Here is a 15849-nt window from a genome sequence, read left to right as displayed (position 1 = left end):
CGCACGTCTCGGTGAACAAGAAGGTTCTCTCCCCTGCGTTTCCTCCGCGGAAGGCAGGGGCATCGGGATTTCCTCCCACGGGTACTGAGCTGGCGTGATGGCACCGCCCACGTGAGGGTCGAGCCATTCAGTGTTTGATAACCTACCACTGTGACTCTCCTCCTGGACGTGAGACTGAAGAGACCCTGCCTGGGCTCCAAGTCCTGGGGCTGGGACGACCCGGCCTCGGGGACAGCAAGAGGAGGAAAGGCCACCGATGGGCCTGACGGTCACATCCACGGACACACGGAGAACAGAGACGTGCCCCAGGGCCGCGGGCTACAAGGAAAATCGACTGCGGAAATATGCGGTCATTCGAAAAAGTGGTTGGACATCAAAACCTACGCCCAGCAGAATGAATACGACGTTCCAAAGTCCTGAAACCCCATGGAAATACTAAGAAACCAAGAAAGACCACGGCACGTGGCTCTCTTTCTCTCTTTGCCGGGCGAGGAGGACTTTGCATTCCGCCGAAAACGCTGACGTCCAGTTCAACGTAAATTCTAGGTCTGTTCTGGTTTTTCACCAATGATGGGGCAAATCGGATAGAACTAAAAAACAACACAAGGGCCTTTCACAATAAAATAGTGCTTGATTTTATTCTTTTTGTTCTTGGGGTGTTTCTGTTTTTAAACCAAGTTCCCATCTGTACACTTTAAGACGACCAACAACGCGGCGGCCAGCCGGGCAGCTCTGGCCGCTCACACCGAGCAGGACGGGCGCCAGTCACCCCAGGCGCGCACGCCACCGTCGGAAGGTGAGGAGCTAAAACACGGCAGTCGCACAGAACATCCTCCACTGGGCTCTCCAGCATCGCAGGGAGGTGGGGACGCCCCGTGAGCGGCTCTTGGGGCCGGCATCTCAGGCACGGGAGGAGACCAGGCACTGAGCGCAGGCCACGCCATGCCACGCCACGCCATGCTACGAGTCTTCCTTGAGAAAAGGGAAAAAACAAATCTTTTCCTCAAATGGAATTGTCATGGTAAGAGCCACAAGGATTTTATTCACTGTTTTAACTTCTGGCGGCAGGATCTCTTTGAAGCAGAATCTAAAAATAAATGAAAATGACACAGCAATTCGTTAGAAGTCTTCCTGCGTCTTTTAAGAAGAATTTCAAAATTTTTAAACAGTGCCCCTGAATTAATCTCATTTCTGGTAAAGACAACTGAGGTGCAGCACGGTTTCAAGGACGGTGAAGAAACCCCAACCCCAAAGCAGGGTCGCTGCGGCCCGAGCGCGTGAAGGAAGGAGCAAACGGTCCCCACGCTTCCCGCCAAGGACCCGTCTGAGGCCCCTGCACTCGCGACCGTCCTGAGGCGACCGAGGGCGGCTGGTGACAAGACGGAAGCTCACTCAGCCTGCGCCCCGGGACTGTGCGCTCCTCGGGTGCCGCGTCTCATCGAGAGAAACAGAACTTGTTACCTGGAGGGGCCCCGCCCAGTCTCTGCTGGACCATCTCCAAATGATGAATATATTCCGTCAAGGAACGCTCGGGGTCTTGAGAAGCAGCCAGGGATCTTTCGGATCTCGAATCCAGGGACGGAGTGGATCTTCAAACAAACAAACAAACAAACACACCAAGAAATGGTGAAACTCAAGCGACGGTGAACACAGCAGCAGAGAGCGGGGACGGGGGCCACACGCCGTTTCCTTCTGACGCCTGCTGCACCCCAAAATGAGAGAGTAGAGTGTGTGTATTTCTCCGTGTGCTTCTGTGTGCGCGTACGTGGGCATGTCCTCTCTCTGCCCACCCTGAGGCTCGAGCCCCTGACCCTGAGATCAAGAGCCACACAGGCCGCCAACGGGGCCAGCCGGGCGCCCCCAAGCTCGGGCGCTGTTTCAGAGTGTCACGCGACGCTTTGAAAACCAACTTCCCGGGGCGCCTGGGTGGCTCCGTCGGTGAAACGTCTGCCTCCAGCTCAGGTCACGATCCCGGCGTCCTGAGGCCCAGCCCCGCCATCGGGCTCCCTGCTCAGCGGGGGGCCTGCTTCTCCCTCCCTCTCCGCCTGCTCATGCTCTCTTGGGCTCACTCACTCTCGCAAATAAATAGACAAATCTTTACAAACAAACAAAACCAACTTCTATAAAACGTCTCAGAGTTAAAATGAATAAAAATTATTGCATATTATTTTATTATTTAAAAAGACTTATTTATGGGGCGCCTGCGTGGCTCAGTGGGTTAAAGCCTCTGCCTTCGGCTCAGGCCATGATCTCAGGGTCGTGGGATCGAGCCCCGCATCGGGCTCTCTGCTCAGTGGGGAGCCTGCTTCCTCCTCTCTCTGCCTGCCTCTCTGCCTACTTGTGATCTCTGTCAAATAAATAAATAAAATCTTTTTTTTTAAAGATTTAATTAATTTATTTATTTGATAGAGATCACAAGGAGGCAGAGAGGCAGGCAGAGAGAGAGAGAGAGAGAGAGAGAGAGAGGAGGAAGCAGGTTCCCCGCTGAGCAGGGAGCCCGATGCGGGACTTGATCCCAGGACCCTGAGATCATGACCTGAGCCAAAGGCAGCGGCTTAACCCACTGAGCCACCCAGGCGCCCCAATAAATAAAATCTTTAAAAAAAAAAATAAATAAAAAGACTTATTTATGTAAGAGAGAGAGTATGGGGCCCATCAGGCGACGGGTAGAGGGAAACAGAATCCCAAGCAGACTCCACGCAGAGCATCGAATCTGATGCAGCGCTTGATCTCATGACCTTGAGATCAAGACCTGAGCAGAAAGCAAGAATTGGACATTTAACCGACTAAGCCACCCAGGTGCCCCAAGATATGTTACTTTATTCACAAAAAATTTTTTTATTTACGAAATTTTCAAGTATAAATGTGTTACCTCCACTGGGTTGCACAGCCGTGTCCCCCAGAACCGCCCCCCAGTGCCCTGCGGGTGACCCAACGACCCACTGGCCTCTCCTTGATCATCCCAAAGCATCCCCTTCGCTCGGGGCACGACCTGCCCGACCCAGTCTCCGCACAGCACCTTTCCTCCCGGCCTCTGCTCTGCGACCCCCACGCTCCTTCGGGTTAGGGTCTCGCTCGCCCTCGCACCATCCACACGGGACAGCCGCTGGCTGGCGCGGACTCTCCGTAACCATCACCCACCCAGACCCCAGGGGTGCCACAGCCACAGACGGAGCGTCTCTGCCTTCCCCACACGGGGCTGGGCCTCCGGGCCCCCGAGTCCTGCGCACGCCCTGCCTTGCTTGGGGCCAGCCCAAGGCCAGAGCTTCCAAAGCACATCTCCCCGAGGAGCCCCACGCGTCGGTGGGACGTCACCAGCAGGCGATCACAAGTCAGCCGCACGCCCGGCTGGTGCCAAGCTGGGGTGCGCGTCTGCGCCCGGGCGTGCGTCCTGTCGCGCGTACGTCCTGTCTGTCCCGTCAGGACGGCCCCACCAGAGACGAGCCGTGTGCAGAGAAGCCCCCGTCAGCCAGGGGCTGGAGGCGCACACGCCGGCGCGTCCTCCCCGTCTCGTCCCGGAGCCGTGCTGCGGAAAGCGCGCGCAGAGAAACGGGGGACCCTGGACGTGCGGACACACGCGCAGACAGACTGAACTTGGCTGCGTTACAGATCTGGCACCGTCGTGGCTGAGAGGAGGGAACACAGGGCCCGTCAGCAGACGCGCGCATCTCGGTGCCTGAGGCGGGCGTTCAGGCGTTTGCTCTGCAGAAAGGAAACCCAGGCCCCCCCTGCACGGTAACACCCGGAGGGGAAGCCACGGCCACAGCCCTTTCTCTCCGGTCCGCGCAGTCAGGGCTCCTCCCGCTCGCGGTAACGTGGAAGCAAACTTGCATTCCGCCGTCCGCCCACTGGCCCTCCGCGCGGAAACACCTCAACAGCCAGCTGAGCGGGACGCAGGGAGGTGACATCATGTGTGCAGAACCCCCCGAATGGCACAGAGAGATGAGCTCAAGCTCCCCCAGGACTGGTGAGCACGGCTCGTCTGGGGAGCCGCCCTGCGCACGGAGCTGGCCCGCAGGCCCACCTACGCCGGAAACGCGGCCCGGAAGCCCACTCACCTTTCCCTCCTGCGCGGGGAGGCCTTGGGCACACGGTCCCCGGCGTGGCTGGAGGACACGTCCCGGGTTGGCGGGGACGAGCTGGTTTTGGGTGGAGCCTGCAGGCGTGGAACCGGGCCTCCTTCCCCGGCCACGGCTGAACAACAGAGGGTTAGGAAAAGAAACGAAAGCCTTTTAGCAGGAAGACCCCGCTACCGAAATTTAAAATTGACGAACTTCTAAGAGTCTGTATGGCAATTTGAAAACATTTTTAAAATACCCGATTTATAAAAATTACGTTTCAAAAAGCTCTAGAGAAAATGTAGGTTTGATCACTTGTGTTGTGCCCCTGCTGGGCTGACCTGACCCCAGTGGAGCCCTCTGTGACCTTGCGGAGCCAGTGGGGCGCTCCCCCCACCCCGGCTTTGAGGAGGGGGCTCTGGAGAAGGAAGAAGCTGAACCGAGACCACCAGGTATACCTGGTCGGGGAGCAAACTCTCCTGAAGGCCCAAGGGCCCAAGTACCCATCGGTGGCCGGGGAAGGCCAGCTGTCGAGGGTCTGGCCGCCTCCCCTCCAGATGCCCGAAGCCCTCCCTGCAGGACCGGGGGGCGCGCCCTCCTGCGAGGGGGGGTTCTCTGCACACGGTTGCTCTGGGGCAGGGCCCGCGGGGGGCCGGCTCTTGCAAAGCAGAGCCGCAGCCCAGCAGCCGTCTGTTTCGGGGGTCACTCGCCTCTACCTCGGCACCTCCACACCGTTCCCACTGTAGCTGGTGTGCGCTTCCCAGCACTGAAACCGCCCGCCTCCACGAGCCACCGCACCCCAGGGCTTCCTGCGGGCTTCACTGGGCTCCCACCTGGACGGGGCGCTCGGCCCAGCATGATGGCCCCTTTACGATCTACCTCTTGCCACTTCTTAACCAAGAAACGTAACCTACAAAGGAAGGAAAGGACACAAAACATCGGAAACTAGAGCAAAACCGTTGTGGAAAGAGCAGTGAGAGTCCAGGCGTGACTGACAGCTGGGATCAGACCTGGGTGGCCCCTGCTGTGGCGCCGCCCTGACACCCACCAGCCCAGGGTCCCACAGACTCAGTTCAAAACCCGCAACGCCCGCTCCCCGCCGCCACAAACGCCACTCGATGACTCAGGGCAGGAAGAGCAAAAACTGCCCTCAGGCGTTCTCGGTCAGATGGGGAGCAGGGCTGTCAGGGTGACGAGCGCCAGAGGTCGGCCCCCAGAGGTGCACCGCGGGGGGGCTCCCTGGCCCCTCCTGGGACGGCCCCTCCGTGGCTCAGCAGACACCCTTCTGGCCTTCCTACCAGCTGCTCCTTCTAGACACCGCTGCCTCTGACCGTGCGCCCTCCCAGACGGCGCCTTCTGACTCGCATCAAAACCGCAGCCGCTGGAAATGCTCGGCCCCTTGGCAGGAAGGCTGAAGGCAGGGCCTGGGCCTGGGCGGCTGCCCGCATCGCACCCACCGGGCTCCCTGGCACGGGGCCTTCTCTCCAAACACGCAGACCGGAAGGATGGACGGACAGGTGATGGCTGGGCGGTGTGTGGTCAAAACTCAGAGATGAGGGGACCACGTGCCCTGAGGCTGAGGGCTGAGAGCAGGAGAGTGAGGAGGCCAGGCAGCCCCCACCTCTGCTGGAACCGGCCGGCCGAGAGCTGGGCCTCTGCGGGGGTAGAGCTCTGCAGCTCGGTCGGGAGAAGCCGGGGAAGCCAGCCCACCCGGCTGCCGCGTTGGGCATTTGGCCCACACGGACGACGACGACCTGGGGCTGAGGACGGCACACATCCCACGGCACAATTGTAAGTGCGACAAACGTGTGAAAACTCAGCAAATCTTAAAGTTATAAAATGGATTTTCATCACTGTTAATTCTGAACGGGTCAAAATTCCCAGTCACACCAGAGACCCACACACCTGCTCCCGAAACAACAGCCCGTGCCAACAACAGCTGGGGCCCTGAGACTGGCAGGACCCCCGGGCCCTGACCTCCCCCGGGGAGTGGGCTTGTAGCCAGGATGACACCACCACACACAGCTACTGCCCACGCGGGTCGCGCGCTCCGGCGGACCCGGCCCTTCACGGAAATACAGGGCCGAGAACGTGAAGCCATGAATGCGGTTTCAAACTCTTATCGGCTGTGCCTGGCGTCAGAGGAGTCCCGGCATGAGGCCCATGGAGGGGCGAGGTGTTGCTGGGTGACAAGAAGGCCTCCCTGAACCCTAGTGTCAGAAGGAGAGTGACAGCTCTGCACACGGTCTCCTGGAGGCAAGTGTCGCTCAGAAGGGGGCACATTCACACACACAGCCCGAGCCCTCGCACGCTCCTGCCCTGGGACACGGCGGCGGCAGGGACCCCAGTGCTACCTTAGTATCGCGATCACCACCCTGACGGCGGTCCGAAACTTCGTAAAAGGGCGAGAAGGTGTAATTTTCTTATCTGCTTTGGAAGGAAACACTCCCAAATGCGCGATCATGGACAGCGTTTCCTGTTCAGAGTCTTGGAATCCGCCAATCAATAGCAGAAGATACTTCTTTTGATAAATCAGAGCTTTTCTGAAGCTTTCTGCTCTCAAGTAATGCAGGTACAACTTCTCCACCTAGAGAAAGCGGATGTCAAGCGATCAGGGAACAAAGACACCTTCCGCCACGTGCACCGCGCGTCTGCACCGCCGGGCGTCAGAGGGCAGCAGGCAGCACCCGGCCGGCTCGGTCAGCACAGCGAACGCCTCAGGGTCTTGGGGTTGTGAGCTCAAGCCCCACGTGGGGCGTAGGCAGGACTTAAACAGATAAATAAATAATCTTCAAAAAGGTCAAACTGAGAAAACCCCGACTGTTCCTCTGTTCAAACTGTCACATTGTTACAGAAGCCAGCCCTGAAGGACCGGTCCCCAGGGCCAGCCTCGCAGGGCGCTTTGACAAACGGCAGATCAGACACCCTTTCCGAGTCTCACAGGAGCCCCCAAAGGCCCCAAGAATCTGACCACGAGGGGAGGTGCACTCCCGGGGTGGGATGGGGTCTCATCCCCAGGCCTTGGGACGTCTCGGGGACTGTGGGAAACCCCTGAAGGCCTACCCAGAGGCGTACCTGCAAACCCTGTTACTCTAACACACAGTTTCCCTCTAGAGAGGCCTCGGAGCTCGGACCGCAGGGACAAACACGCTGACCAGCGAATCCCCAGTCTGGGGTGTTTTCAGGCTGTGATGACCATCACCTAACGTGACCCCAAGTCAGATGCCCTGAATTCGTGTGCACAGATACGAAGTACTTGTGCGGAACGACACCGCAGGGGCAACTGTATCCACCGTCACTGCTCCCGTCTGTGACGGCTCCACGTCTCCCAACTGACACGCGTGTACACGTGTCGGCACCTGTGCTCAGGCAAGGGAGAGCCTCACCATCACGACAGGGCTTGTGCGGCTACGAGGGAGACCCACGGAACGCACTCCACCGAGAGTGAACCCCGACGTCCCCTGTGGACCCGGGGTGATGGCCGTCGGTGCTCACGCAAGCGCGGGCCATCGACACGGGGGCAAGAACGCACCGGTGCTCCCCGCACCTTCGCTCCGACTCTGCCGTCAGCCCTGCGCTGTTCTGGGAACATAAAGGCCTTTTCCTTTTTAAGAGTATGAGTGAGCGAGCAGGAGAAGAGGCAGAGGAGAGGGAGAGAGAGCATCCCAAGCCACTCCCTGCTGAGCACGGAGCCTAACACGGGGTCAAGCCCACGACCCCGAGATCATGGCCGGAGCCGAAATCAAGAGCCGGACACCAACTGGCGGAGCTCCCCAGGCGCCCCAGAAATACAAAGTCTGAGAGACGGATAAGGGGCCCCAAGTGGGTGGCGCCGTACACACCCAGCGCGGCGCAGGCCTGGCCTTACCTGCACGCTGCCGCTGCTGGCTTCCTCGCGTGCAGCTGGCGCCGGCGGTGCCGGGTCTGGCTGTCGCGCTGAGCTCTGCGAGCCCGTTCCATCCTGCTTCCACGCAGACTTGTCCAGCCTCTGTAACAAACCACAGATGACATCGTCTGCACGGTTCCCCCAGCAGAAGACCATCTCGCGAGTACGGCCGAGGGCAGTCGGCACCGCCACCCCAGGGTCAGGGTCACGTCTCCCGAGTGCCAGGACATGGGCCGTCCTGGGTCCATCCCGGCAGAGCTGTCATGTAGCATCAAGCAGATCGTCAGCACTCAGGGGTGGTGACTGCATGCCAATTACGACTGCACAACAGGTACATTTTAATTAAAAACAAACTCCAAACACTGGTGTAAGAACACCAGACTCAAAGCATTAGGCCTGTTGAACACACACACAGTCTCAGGTCCTAGAGAGGCTCACTCCTGACAGGGCCGAGTCCCCGGTCGTACTGCGGGACCGGCAAATCCCAGGCCTGGAAACCTCAGCAAGGGCCCCACGCGGGCACCATGCACACTTGAGGGGCTGTCATGGCCAAGCAGCACCCAAACGTGGGTAGTGTGGCCTGGATACCACAGTGTGCGGAGGGCGCCCAGAGCTCCGTGGGGGGCTCGTTTCCAGAGCACGAGGAACCCCCAGTGAGGACAGCAGAGGGGCTGCCCACACGGATGACCAGAGGGCACTCCGAGCATCGGGCCGTGGTCCCAGCATGCGGAACAGGAATCAGAGGTCACCTGGTCGCACTGGCCCCCAGCTCCAGGGTGCAGCTGAGAGACTGAGCCTGTGTCCGAGGTGACCCTGCGGAAGGGCTGTCGCAGGCCCTGGTGTGGAAAAGACGAGAGGCTGTTTTTCTGGTCCCGAAACGCAGCCTGGGGGGAAGAGACTCCAGGGATCAAAGCCATCTCGGACACGGAGGAGGAAACGCTCCTCAAGTTCATGCTCAGCCTGCGATTTACTCCTTAAAAATACTTCTCTTTCGGGGGCGCCTGGGTGCTCAGTCGGTGAAGCGTCTGCCTTCAGCTCACATTATGATCCCAGGGTCCTGGGATCGAGTCCCGCGTTGGGGCCGGGGGGGCGGTTCCTGCTCAGCGGGGAGCCTGCTTCTCCCTCTCCGTCTGCCCCCATCACACTCATGCTCACTCTCTCAAACAAAATACTTAAAAGCAAATAAATACTTATTTCCTACAACAAAAGCAAAAATTAACAAGTGGGACTATGTCAACCTAAAACCGTTCTATGCAGGAAACCACCAACAAAACAAATGATAGAGCCAGGAGGAAGTGAGCATCCAAAAATACATTAAAAAACTCGTATACGATTCAGTATGAAAAAACCGCCCATTGAGCAGAAAACCTGGGCATTTTCCCAAAAAATACATATAAATGGCCAAAAGACAACCTGAAAAAATGCTCCACGTCACTCGGCATCAGAACCACAGTGAGATCCCACCTCACACGGGTCAGAACGGCTAAAATCAACACGTCAGGAAACGACAGGTGCTGGCGAGGATGCGGAGAAAGGGGAGCCTCCTGCACGGCTGGCGGGAACGCAAGCTGGTGCCGCCGCTCTGGAAAACAGCACGGAGAGTCCTCGGGAAGTTGAGAATAGAGCTGCCCTACGACCCAGCCATCGCACTACTGGGTATTTACCCCAAAGAAACTTAAAATACAGATTCAAAGGGACACAGGCGCCCTGACCATTCTGGCAGCCTCCGTGACGGCCAGACTGCGGGGAGAGCCCAGACGTCCACCGACAGACGAGTGAACAGAGGAGCTGCAGGTCATAAGCTCAACAGAGTAGGACTCAGTCATCACAGAAGGAGGAAATCCTGCTTTTCTTCTGACATCGCGGACGGACGCCGGGGTTACACGAAGTGAAAGGGGTCCGACAAGACCACTACCCCATCACCTCACTCAGACGCAGAGCCTAAAAAGCCAAACCAAACAAACGCAGAAAACAGCGTCACAGAAACAGAGCAACATGGCTGGTGGCCAGAGGGGAGGAGGGAGCAGTCAGTGGCACTGTGACAAGTCAGTGACAGACGGGAACCTGCCTCGCGCTGGTCAAGGTCTCATGACGGACGCGAGTGTCGCATCCCCCTGTGCTCACCTGAAACAGTATCGCACGTCAGTTACTCCTCAATGAAATAACGTGTTTCCCGATTTCCTGGTTAATGTCCACTGAAAGCATGAACGTGTTCTCCTGGCGACTGGGCTTTAGTCCCACAGGGACCTCCCCGCGCTTCTGACAAGTCCCAGAGAAGCGGACAGGACTGTGAACGGCGCTGACGGCAGCTTTCATCAGGGTTAACACCCGGAGCCGTGAGCGCTCCCATCAAGAACTGCAGGTCCTGGCCTGGCCGAGCGGGCGGACCCTCCCTCCCACGTACAGAGGCCCCTTACCTCACCGGTGCAGCGACAGAGCTCGCAACGGGCAAAGCAAGCCTGCACAGAGCTTGCGGACAAATCCGTGACTTAGAGACAGCGGCATGCCCCGTGCTCCCTTGCGGGGGCCGAGGACGAGGAGGAGCAGCTCGGTAAGGCTACAGGAGATCGGAATGACCTTTGTGGGACCCTCCGCCAGCACCAGAAACTCTACATCCGTCACGAGAAACCTTCCCTAGAAGACCCCTACTAGGCCCAGGTGACTTCACTGGTGAATTTATACAAATACGTAAGAAAGAAAGAAATGCCGGCTCTAGGGGCTCCTCCCAGAAATTAAGAAGAGGAAGAAACATGTTCCAACTCATTTTATGAGGCCAAAGCTCGACAATACCCCCCAAAATTTAAAAATAAAAAAACAAAAAAATAAAAAACAACCCTCCAGGGATACCCGGGTGGTTCAGTCAGTTACGTAGCTGCCTTCAGCTCACGTCATGATCCCGGGGTCCTGGGATGGAGCCCCGCATCGGGCTCTCTGCTCAGCGGGAGGCCTGCTTCCCCCTCTCCCACTCCCCCTGCTTGTGTTCCCTCTCTCGCTGTGTCTGTCTGTCAAATAAATAAAATTTTTAAAAACAAAAACAAAACAACAAAAAACCCCTCCAGATTAACATCCCTCATGAACCAAGAGTAAACAACACTCAATGTGCCCAATTTTTTGGGCAAACTGCATCCAATTACACGTGAAAACAATAGGATATCATGACTCCCTGGCACCAGAACTCGGAGCCCATATCCAGAAGTCACCGTAAAACACCAGGTTAGCTGAGAAAACAAGGAAATATGCATCCCCTCGTCAACAGGTGAAAAGAAAGTATTACAAAGTTCAACATCCATTCATAAAAAAAAAGTTTTTGCAAACTAAGACTCAGAAGGAACTTTCCTCAGCCGCAGGGCCTTTGCACAACTACCTGACAACAGAAGCTCCGCCCCCAGGACTGGAACCGGGGCTGCTCGACAGCATCCAGAAGTCCAGCCTCTGCCACCACCAGGGACGGAAATGAAAGGTATTCACACGGGAAAGAAAATAAACCCCTGTTCACAGATGACAGAACTGTGTCTGCACGAAATCCTATGGAAGGGCTCATGGGGTTAAAAAGCGCTGTCAGCAAGGGTCCCAGCACCGGGGGGCCCGGGAGTGTGGACGTGCTTCCATGCGCGAGCCAGGCGTGACGGGAGCACGAGGCCTGGGCAGCACCTTTCACAACACCCCCAAGAAACGGAGTATCTAGGGTATCAATGTCACGTGTTCAGGGTCTGAACACGGATGTGACAACGCATTTAGGAGACGGAAACAGAGGAGCGGACGTGCGAGTTCCCAGATGGGAAGATCCGACGACGCTACGGTCAAACGTGCGTACGGCGGCCCGAGGAGCCAAGACGTCCATTCTCGCCTAAAACCTTCACGACGGCCTCACTGAGAGGTGATTCACACCCCTGAGCTTTGTCCTCTGAAAATGTGCAACTCAACGGGCTGGAGTATGTTTACAGAGTGCAACGACCACCCCTCCGTAATGCGTGTTTTCATCACCCCAAGCCCCCCCGCACCCCTACACGCCCCAGGCACCCACGAGTGTGTTTCCTGCCTCCACGGTTCTGCGGCTCTGCACATCGCAGTGACAGAGGAGCATCCACACTGCAGCACCGAGTGGTCTTTCGGCCCTTTCTCTGCCGAATAAGCCCATTTAGGGACAGGTTGTATTTTATTTCCCTGTTCACGAATTAACGGACATTTGGATTATTTCCTCTTTTAGGCTACAATGAGTCGTGGTGACAGGAGAGTCTGGGCAAAGGTTTTTATGTGGAACTGCTGCTAAGAGTGGCCAGACTCTTTTCCAAAACAGCCAGACCCTGTGCCTCCGGGTTCCTCCCACCTCCCAACCAACCAACCAGCAAGATTCTAAAATTTATGCAGCAAGACAGAGGAACGGGAATAGCCACATAATTTGAAGACAGAAAGCCTGAGCACTCCCACTGCCCTGCGCGAGGCTGCGGCGTGACCCAAGCTGCCTGGTCGGCAACGCCGTAAGGACAGTCCAGACAGACACACACACACTGCGCAAGGGCTTCTGACATCGGTGCAAGACGTGTCAGGAAAAGAGACCGTCTTCCAACATGTCCCAGGAAAACGGTATCAGCACGCACACAAATAACCCTCGACAGAAACCTAAAAAGTAGAACTACAAAACTCTTGGCGTGATCCACACACAAAAAAACTGACTTTATTAAAATGAAAAACTCTTGATCTGCAAAGGCTACTGTCTCTACAGAGGGGGCTGCACAGACTGCGGCGGGGCGGGGAGTCACACGTCACACATCTAACCACACAGTCGTGTCCACAACACGCAAACCGCTCCGAACACAGCAATATCGGAACGCAAACAGCGCAGTTTACAAGTGGGTAAGGCCGTTAAGGGACATGTCACCGAAGAAGATCCAGACGCCATCGGCACAGGGCGCGACGCTAGCAGCAACCGCACGGCCAGCTGCCAGCGAGCCGACACGCGACGGCACTCCCCCACTCTGTTCGAGGGGAAAGGGAACGGTGAGCCGCTGGACACTAGGTGGGCTCGACATGCACACTGCAGGGACACAGCAGCCCCCGTGCCCCCACCCAGGCATTTGCCCCAGAGCAACTGCTTCCAGGAACGCGAGCAGCCCGTGTGCAGCCCCGAGACCACGCAGCCACCCTGCGGAGGCCCATCTGCGCCCGAACGCTGCCCGGCGGTACGGCAGCTACGTCAACGCCCAGGACGGCTCACGGGTGCTCCCGGAAGAAGCAAAGGGCCTGCAAGAGGACACACCGTGGCCTCGGGGCCCGTGACACCCGGGAAACGGCGCACCGCGGGAAACAGCCAGGCTGTGCCTGGGGCGGCGAGCTCTGACCACGCGGACGAGCATGCGGGTCACGAGTCTGGGTGTGTGTAACCTCAAGTGACTCCTACTAACTAGGGGCCAACCTTACTGCACGTAAAGTAAAAAATAATTTAAAATTTTTCATTGCAGGGATGCCTGGGTGTTTCAGTCATTAAGCCTCTGCCTTCGGCTCAGGTCATGATCTCAGGGTCCTGGGATCGAGCCCCGCATCAGGCTCTCCGCTCAGCAGGAGGCCTGCTTCTCTCTCCCCCACTCCCCCCTGCTTGTGTTCCTGCTCTTGCTGAGTCTTCGTAAAATAAATAAAATCTTAAAAAGAATTTAAAAAAAACTTTTTTTCTTTGTAAAAAGAGAAAAGCAAATCACAAAGATACGAATCTAAGTATAAAAGAAAAACACCAGGCATTCTAGGAATAAAGTCTATCAAACTACGTGATCAGGAACACTACGTCATTTTAATTAGGTAAACGTCAAATAGATTTCCTGCCCCAAGGTGGTGGGGAACGTGATCTCACGCGTGTCCGCGCGGGCGCTCGCGTCTGGGAACAGCGCGGACGCGGGGCTGCAGGGCGCACGCAGGGGGCTCAGAGGCCCCCGGCCAGAGGGAGCCCCGCCGGCCCGCCTGCCGCAGGGAGGCGCGTACGTACACTGCACACGCCGCGCCGCAGCAGGTGCTGCTTCAGCGACTTCTCCAGCTGCGACACCGCCCGGCACAGCTCCACCTTCTCCTGCGTCACCGTGCGCAAGGCTGTGGTCAGAGAGTCGTTGTCCTTCAGGAGGACGTCCACCAGCTGGGTCTGCAGCTCTGCCCTCATCTTCCTCTTAACAGGAGAAAACAGAAATTGGGAAACGAATCTGTCTGTTAAAAGGTATCTCTGAGCAGAGCCTGGGGGGCTGAGTCGGCGACGCGTCTGCCTGCGGCTCGGGTCATGACCTCGAGGTCCTGAGATGGAGGCCCGCGTCGGGGAGGGGCCTGCTCAGCCGGGAGCCTGCTTCTCCCCGTCCCTCCCTCCGCCGCGCCCCTGCTTGTGAGCTCTCTCTCCCTCTCTCCCACGTAAGTGAGTAAGATCTTTGCTAAAAAAAGGATACTTGCTACTTAGTTTTTTACTGTTGGTTACTTTCAAGAACCACAGTTTTATACGCGTTTGGGGTTCAGCGGGAGCTTGTGGGGCTGGACAGACGTCTCCACCTACGGGACAGCAGAGTCCCGACTCTGAGTCCCGACACAGAGTCCCAACTCTCATCGCCGTTCCTCTGTGCACGAGACACCGCCCAGCGCGGGGCCGCACTAACGAAGCTTGTGCAACAGAACTCCGCGTGGACGGCTCGAGCCCCGTGAGTAGCACACGGGGAACAGGGAACGCCGTGTGCTCGTCCGGGGGGGCCCAACACGCACGTCCCTGGAGTCGTGCAGCCTACAGCTGACTCGGGACGCGGACACGGGCACGGCCTCCTCGGAGAGCATGCCCCACACAGACCCGGCGGCCCCACAGGCACGCGGTCCGCTCTCCTGCTGCCTACGTGTGCCACCTTCACGAGACGTGGCGGGATTTCACGGGGTCACCCACCAGGAACCGGCATCAGCCTCAGGACTTCCGAACCCTCCAGGCGCCACTGCCAGGGAGTGTGGACTCGGCCCTCTGGAGCTCACTTCTGGCTCAGGCTTTCAACCCAGGTGTACGTGGAGCAGCCTGGGTCCGCAGGGGCCCTGGGACACCTGCCCTGAGCACCACAGCCCAGCCAGTGCCCGCCGGAGGGTGCGCCCTGGCACTTGGCAAGGTCACACCCACGGGAGGGGGTGTCAGACTGAGGAACCACGCGGGGGTGGGAGAGCCGCCCTCACCTGGGAGGAACCGGGTGTGCTCAGCTCAGACTTGAGCTCCTCTAACGTGCACAGTAAGGAGGTCACGGCTTTCTCGTTCGATGATGTCCAGTCGCTAATTGTCCTGTGAACACAGAGAGACACTGGAAGGGCTGGCGCAGGCCACAACGCCGCCCCTGGAGGGTGTGCTTCGGACCACCCCCTCGAGCTGCGCTCTGCCCACGGCGGCCGCAAAGACGGGACGCAGCCCTCGTGCGCACAGTCCGCGAGGCCCAGAGACGTCCGGCCGCTGAGCAGAGACCACAGGGACTGCCCGAGTGCGGCTTTCCGCTGGCGTCTGGTTTGGGTGTGAAGCACCGTCCGGAAGGAAGGCCTGCTTGGAGCTCAAGCTGCTCTCCAAGCTAAACCGATTCCCGACGGAAGAACCATGCAGACAGGAGAGGGCGAGTGTCAACTCTTTGGTCGGCCCCTTAAACACGGGGGGCACCCGGCTTGCGTGAGCCGCGGTCCTGGCAGACACCGTGCGGACCTGCTGCACCACCCAACCCCAGCAGGCCCCAGCGGGCCCCAGCGGACCGGGCTTGTATCCCGGCCCGGAACCTCGGGCTGGGGACTGATTGCAAAGGGACACGAGGAGACCAGATCTAAGAGAAACCTGGGCTTTACTGTTCCAACCGCAATGCAAACAAACACAACCCCGTCGCCGTCTTTCAGGAAGGTGCTGCCCAGAAATCCATCAAACCCGTGGGAACAGAA

At 58.1% G+C, this 15849-nt stretch overlaps 1 protein-coding gene across 7 annotated transcripts in view; it reads right to left on the bottom strand.

Annotated features, from left to right (window-relative positions):
• Window positions 1-611: 611 nt before the first annotated feature.
• The window catches only part of PCNT (pericentrin), a 113107-nt gene continuing 97869 nt past the window's right edge, over window positions 612-15849 (bottom strand). For 6 of the 7 annotated variants that reach the window (XM_032357943.1, XM_032357971.1, XM_032357961.1 and 3 more), the window contains 8 exons: window positions 15115-15217; window positions 13919-14092; window positions 7927-8046; window positions 6413-6645; window positions 4892-4968; window positions 4059-4194; window positions 1462-1589; window positions 612-1087 (listed from right to left, as the gene is read on the bottom strand). In XM_032357943.1, the coding sequence (XP_032213834.1) occupies window positions 1044-1087; window positions 1462-1589; window positions 4059-4194; window positions 4892-4968; window positions 6413-6645; window positions 7927-8046; window positions 13919-14092; window positions 15115-15217 (1015 nt within the window). In that variant the 3' untranslated portion in view covers window positions 612-1043. Of the gene's footprint in view, window positions 1088-1461; window positions 1590-4058; window positions 4195-4891; window positions 4969-6412; window positions 6646-7926; window positions 8047-13918; window positions 14093-15114; window positions 15218-15849 lie in introns of those variants that run through there. The other variant, XM_032357997.1, reaches the window with a different exon arrangement.

This window comes from Mustela erminea, chromosome 1 (assembly GCF_009829155.1).
Source record: "Mustela erminea isolate mMusErm1 chromosome 1, mMusErm1.Pri, whole genome shotgun sequence".
Classification (NCBI taxonomy): domain Eukaryota; kingdom Metazoa; phylum Chordata; class Mammalia; order Carnivora; family Mustelidae; genus Mustela; species Mustela erminea.
This window is presented reverse-complemented; position numbering and strand designations above follow the sequence as displayed.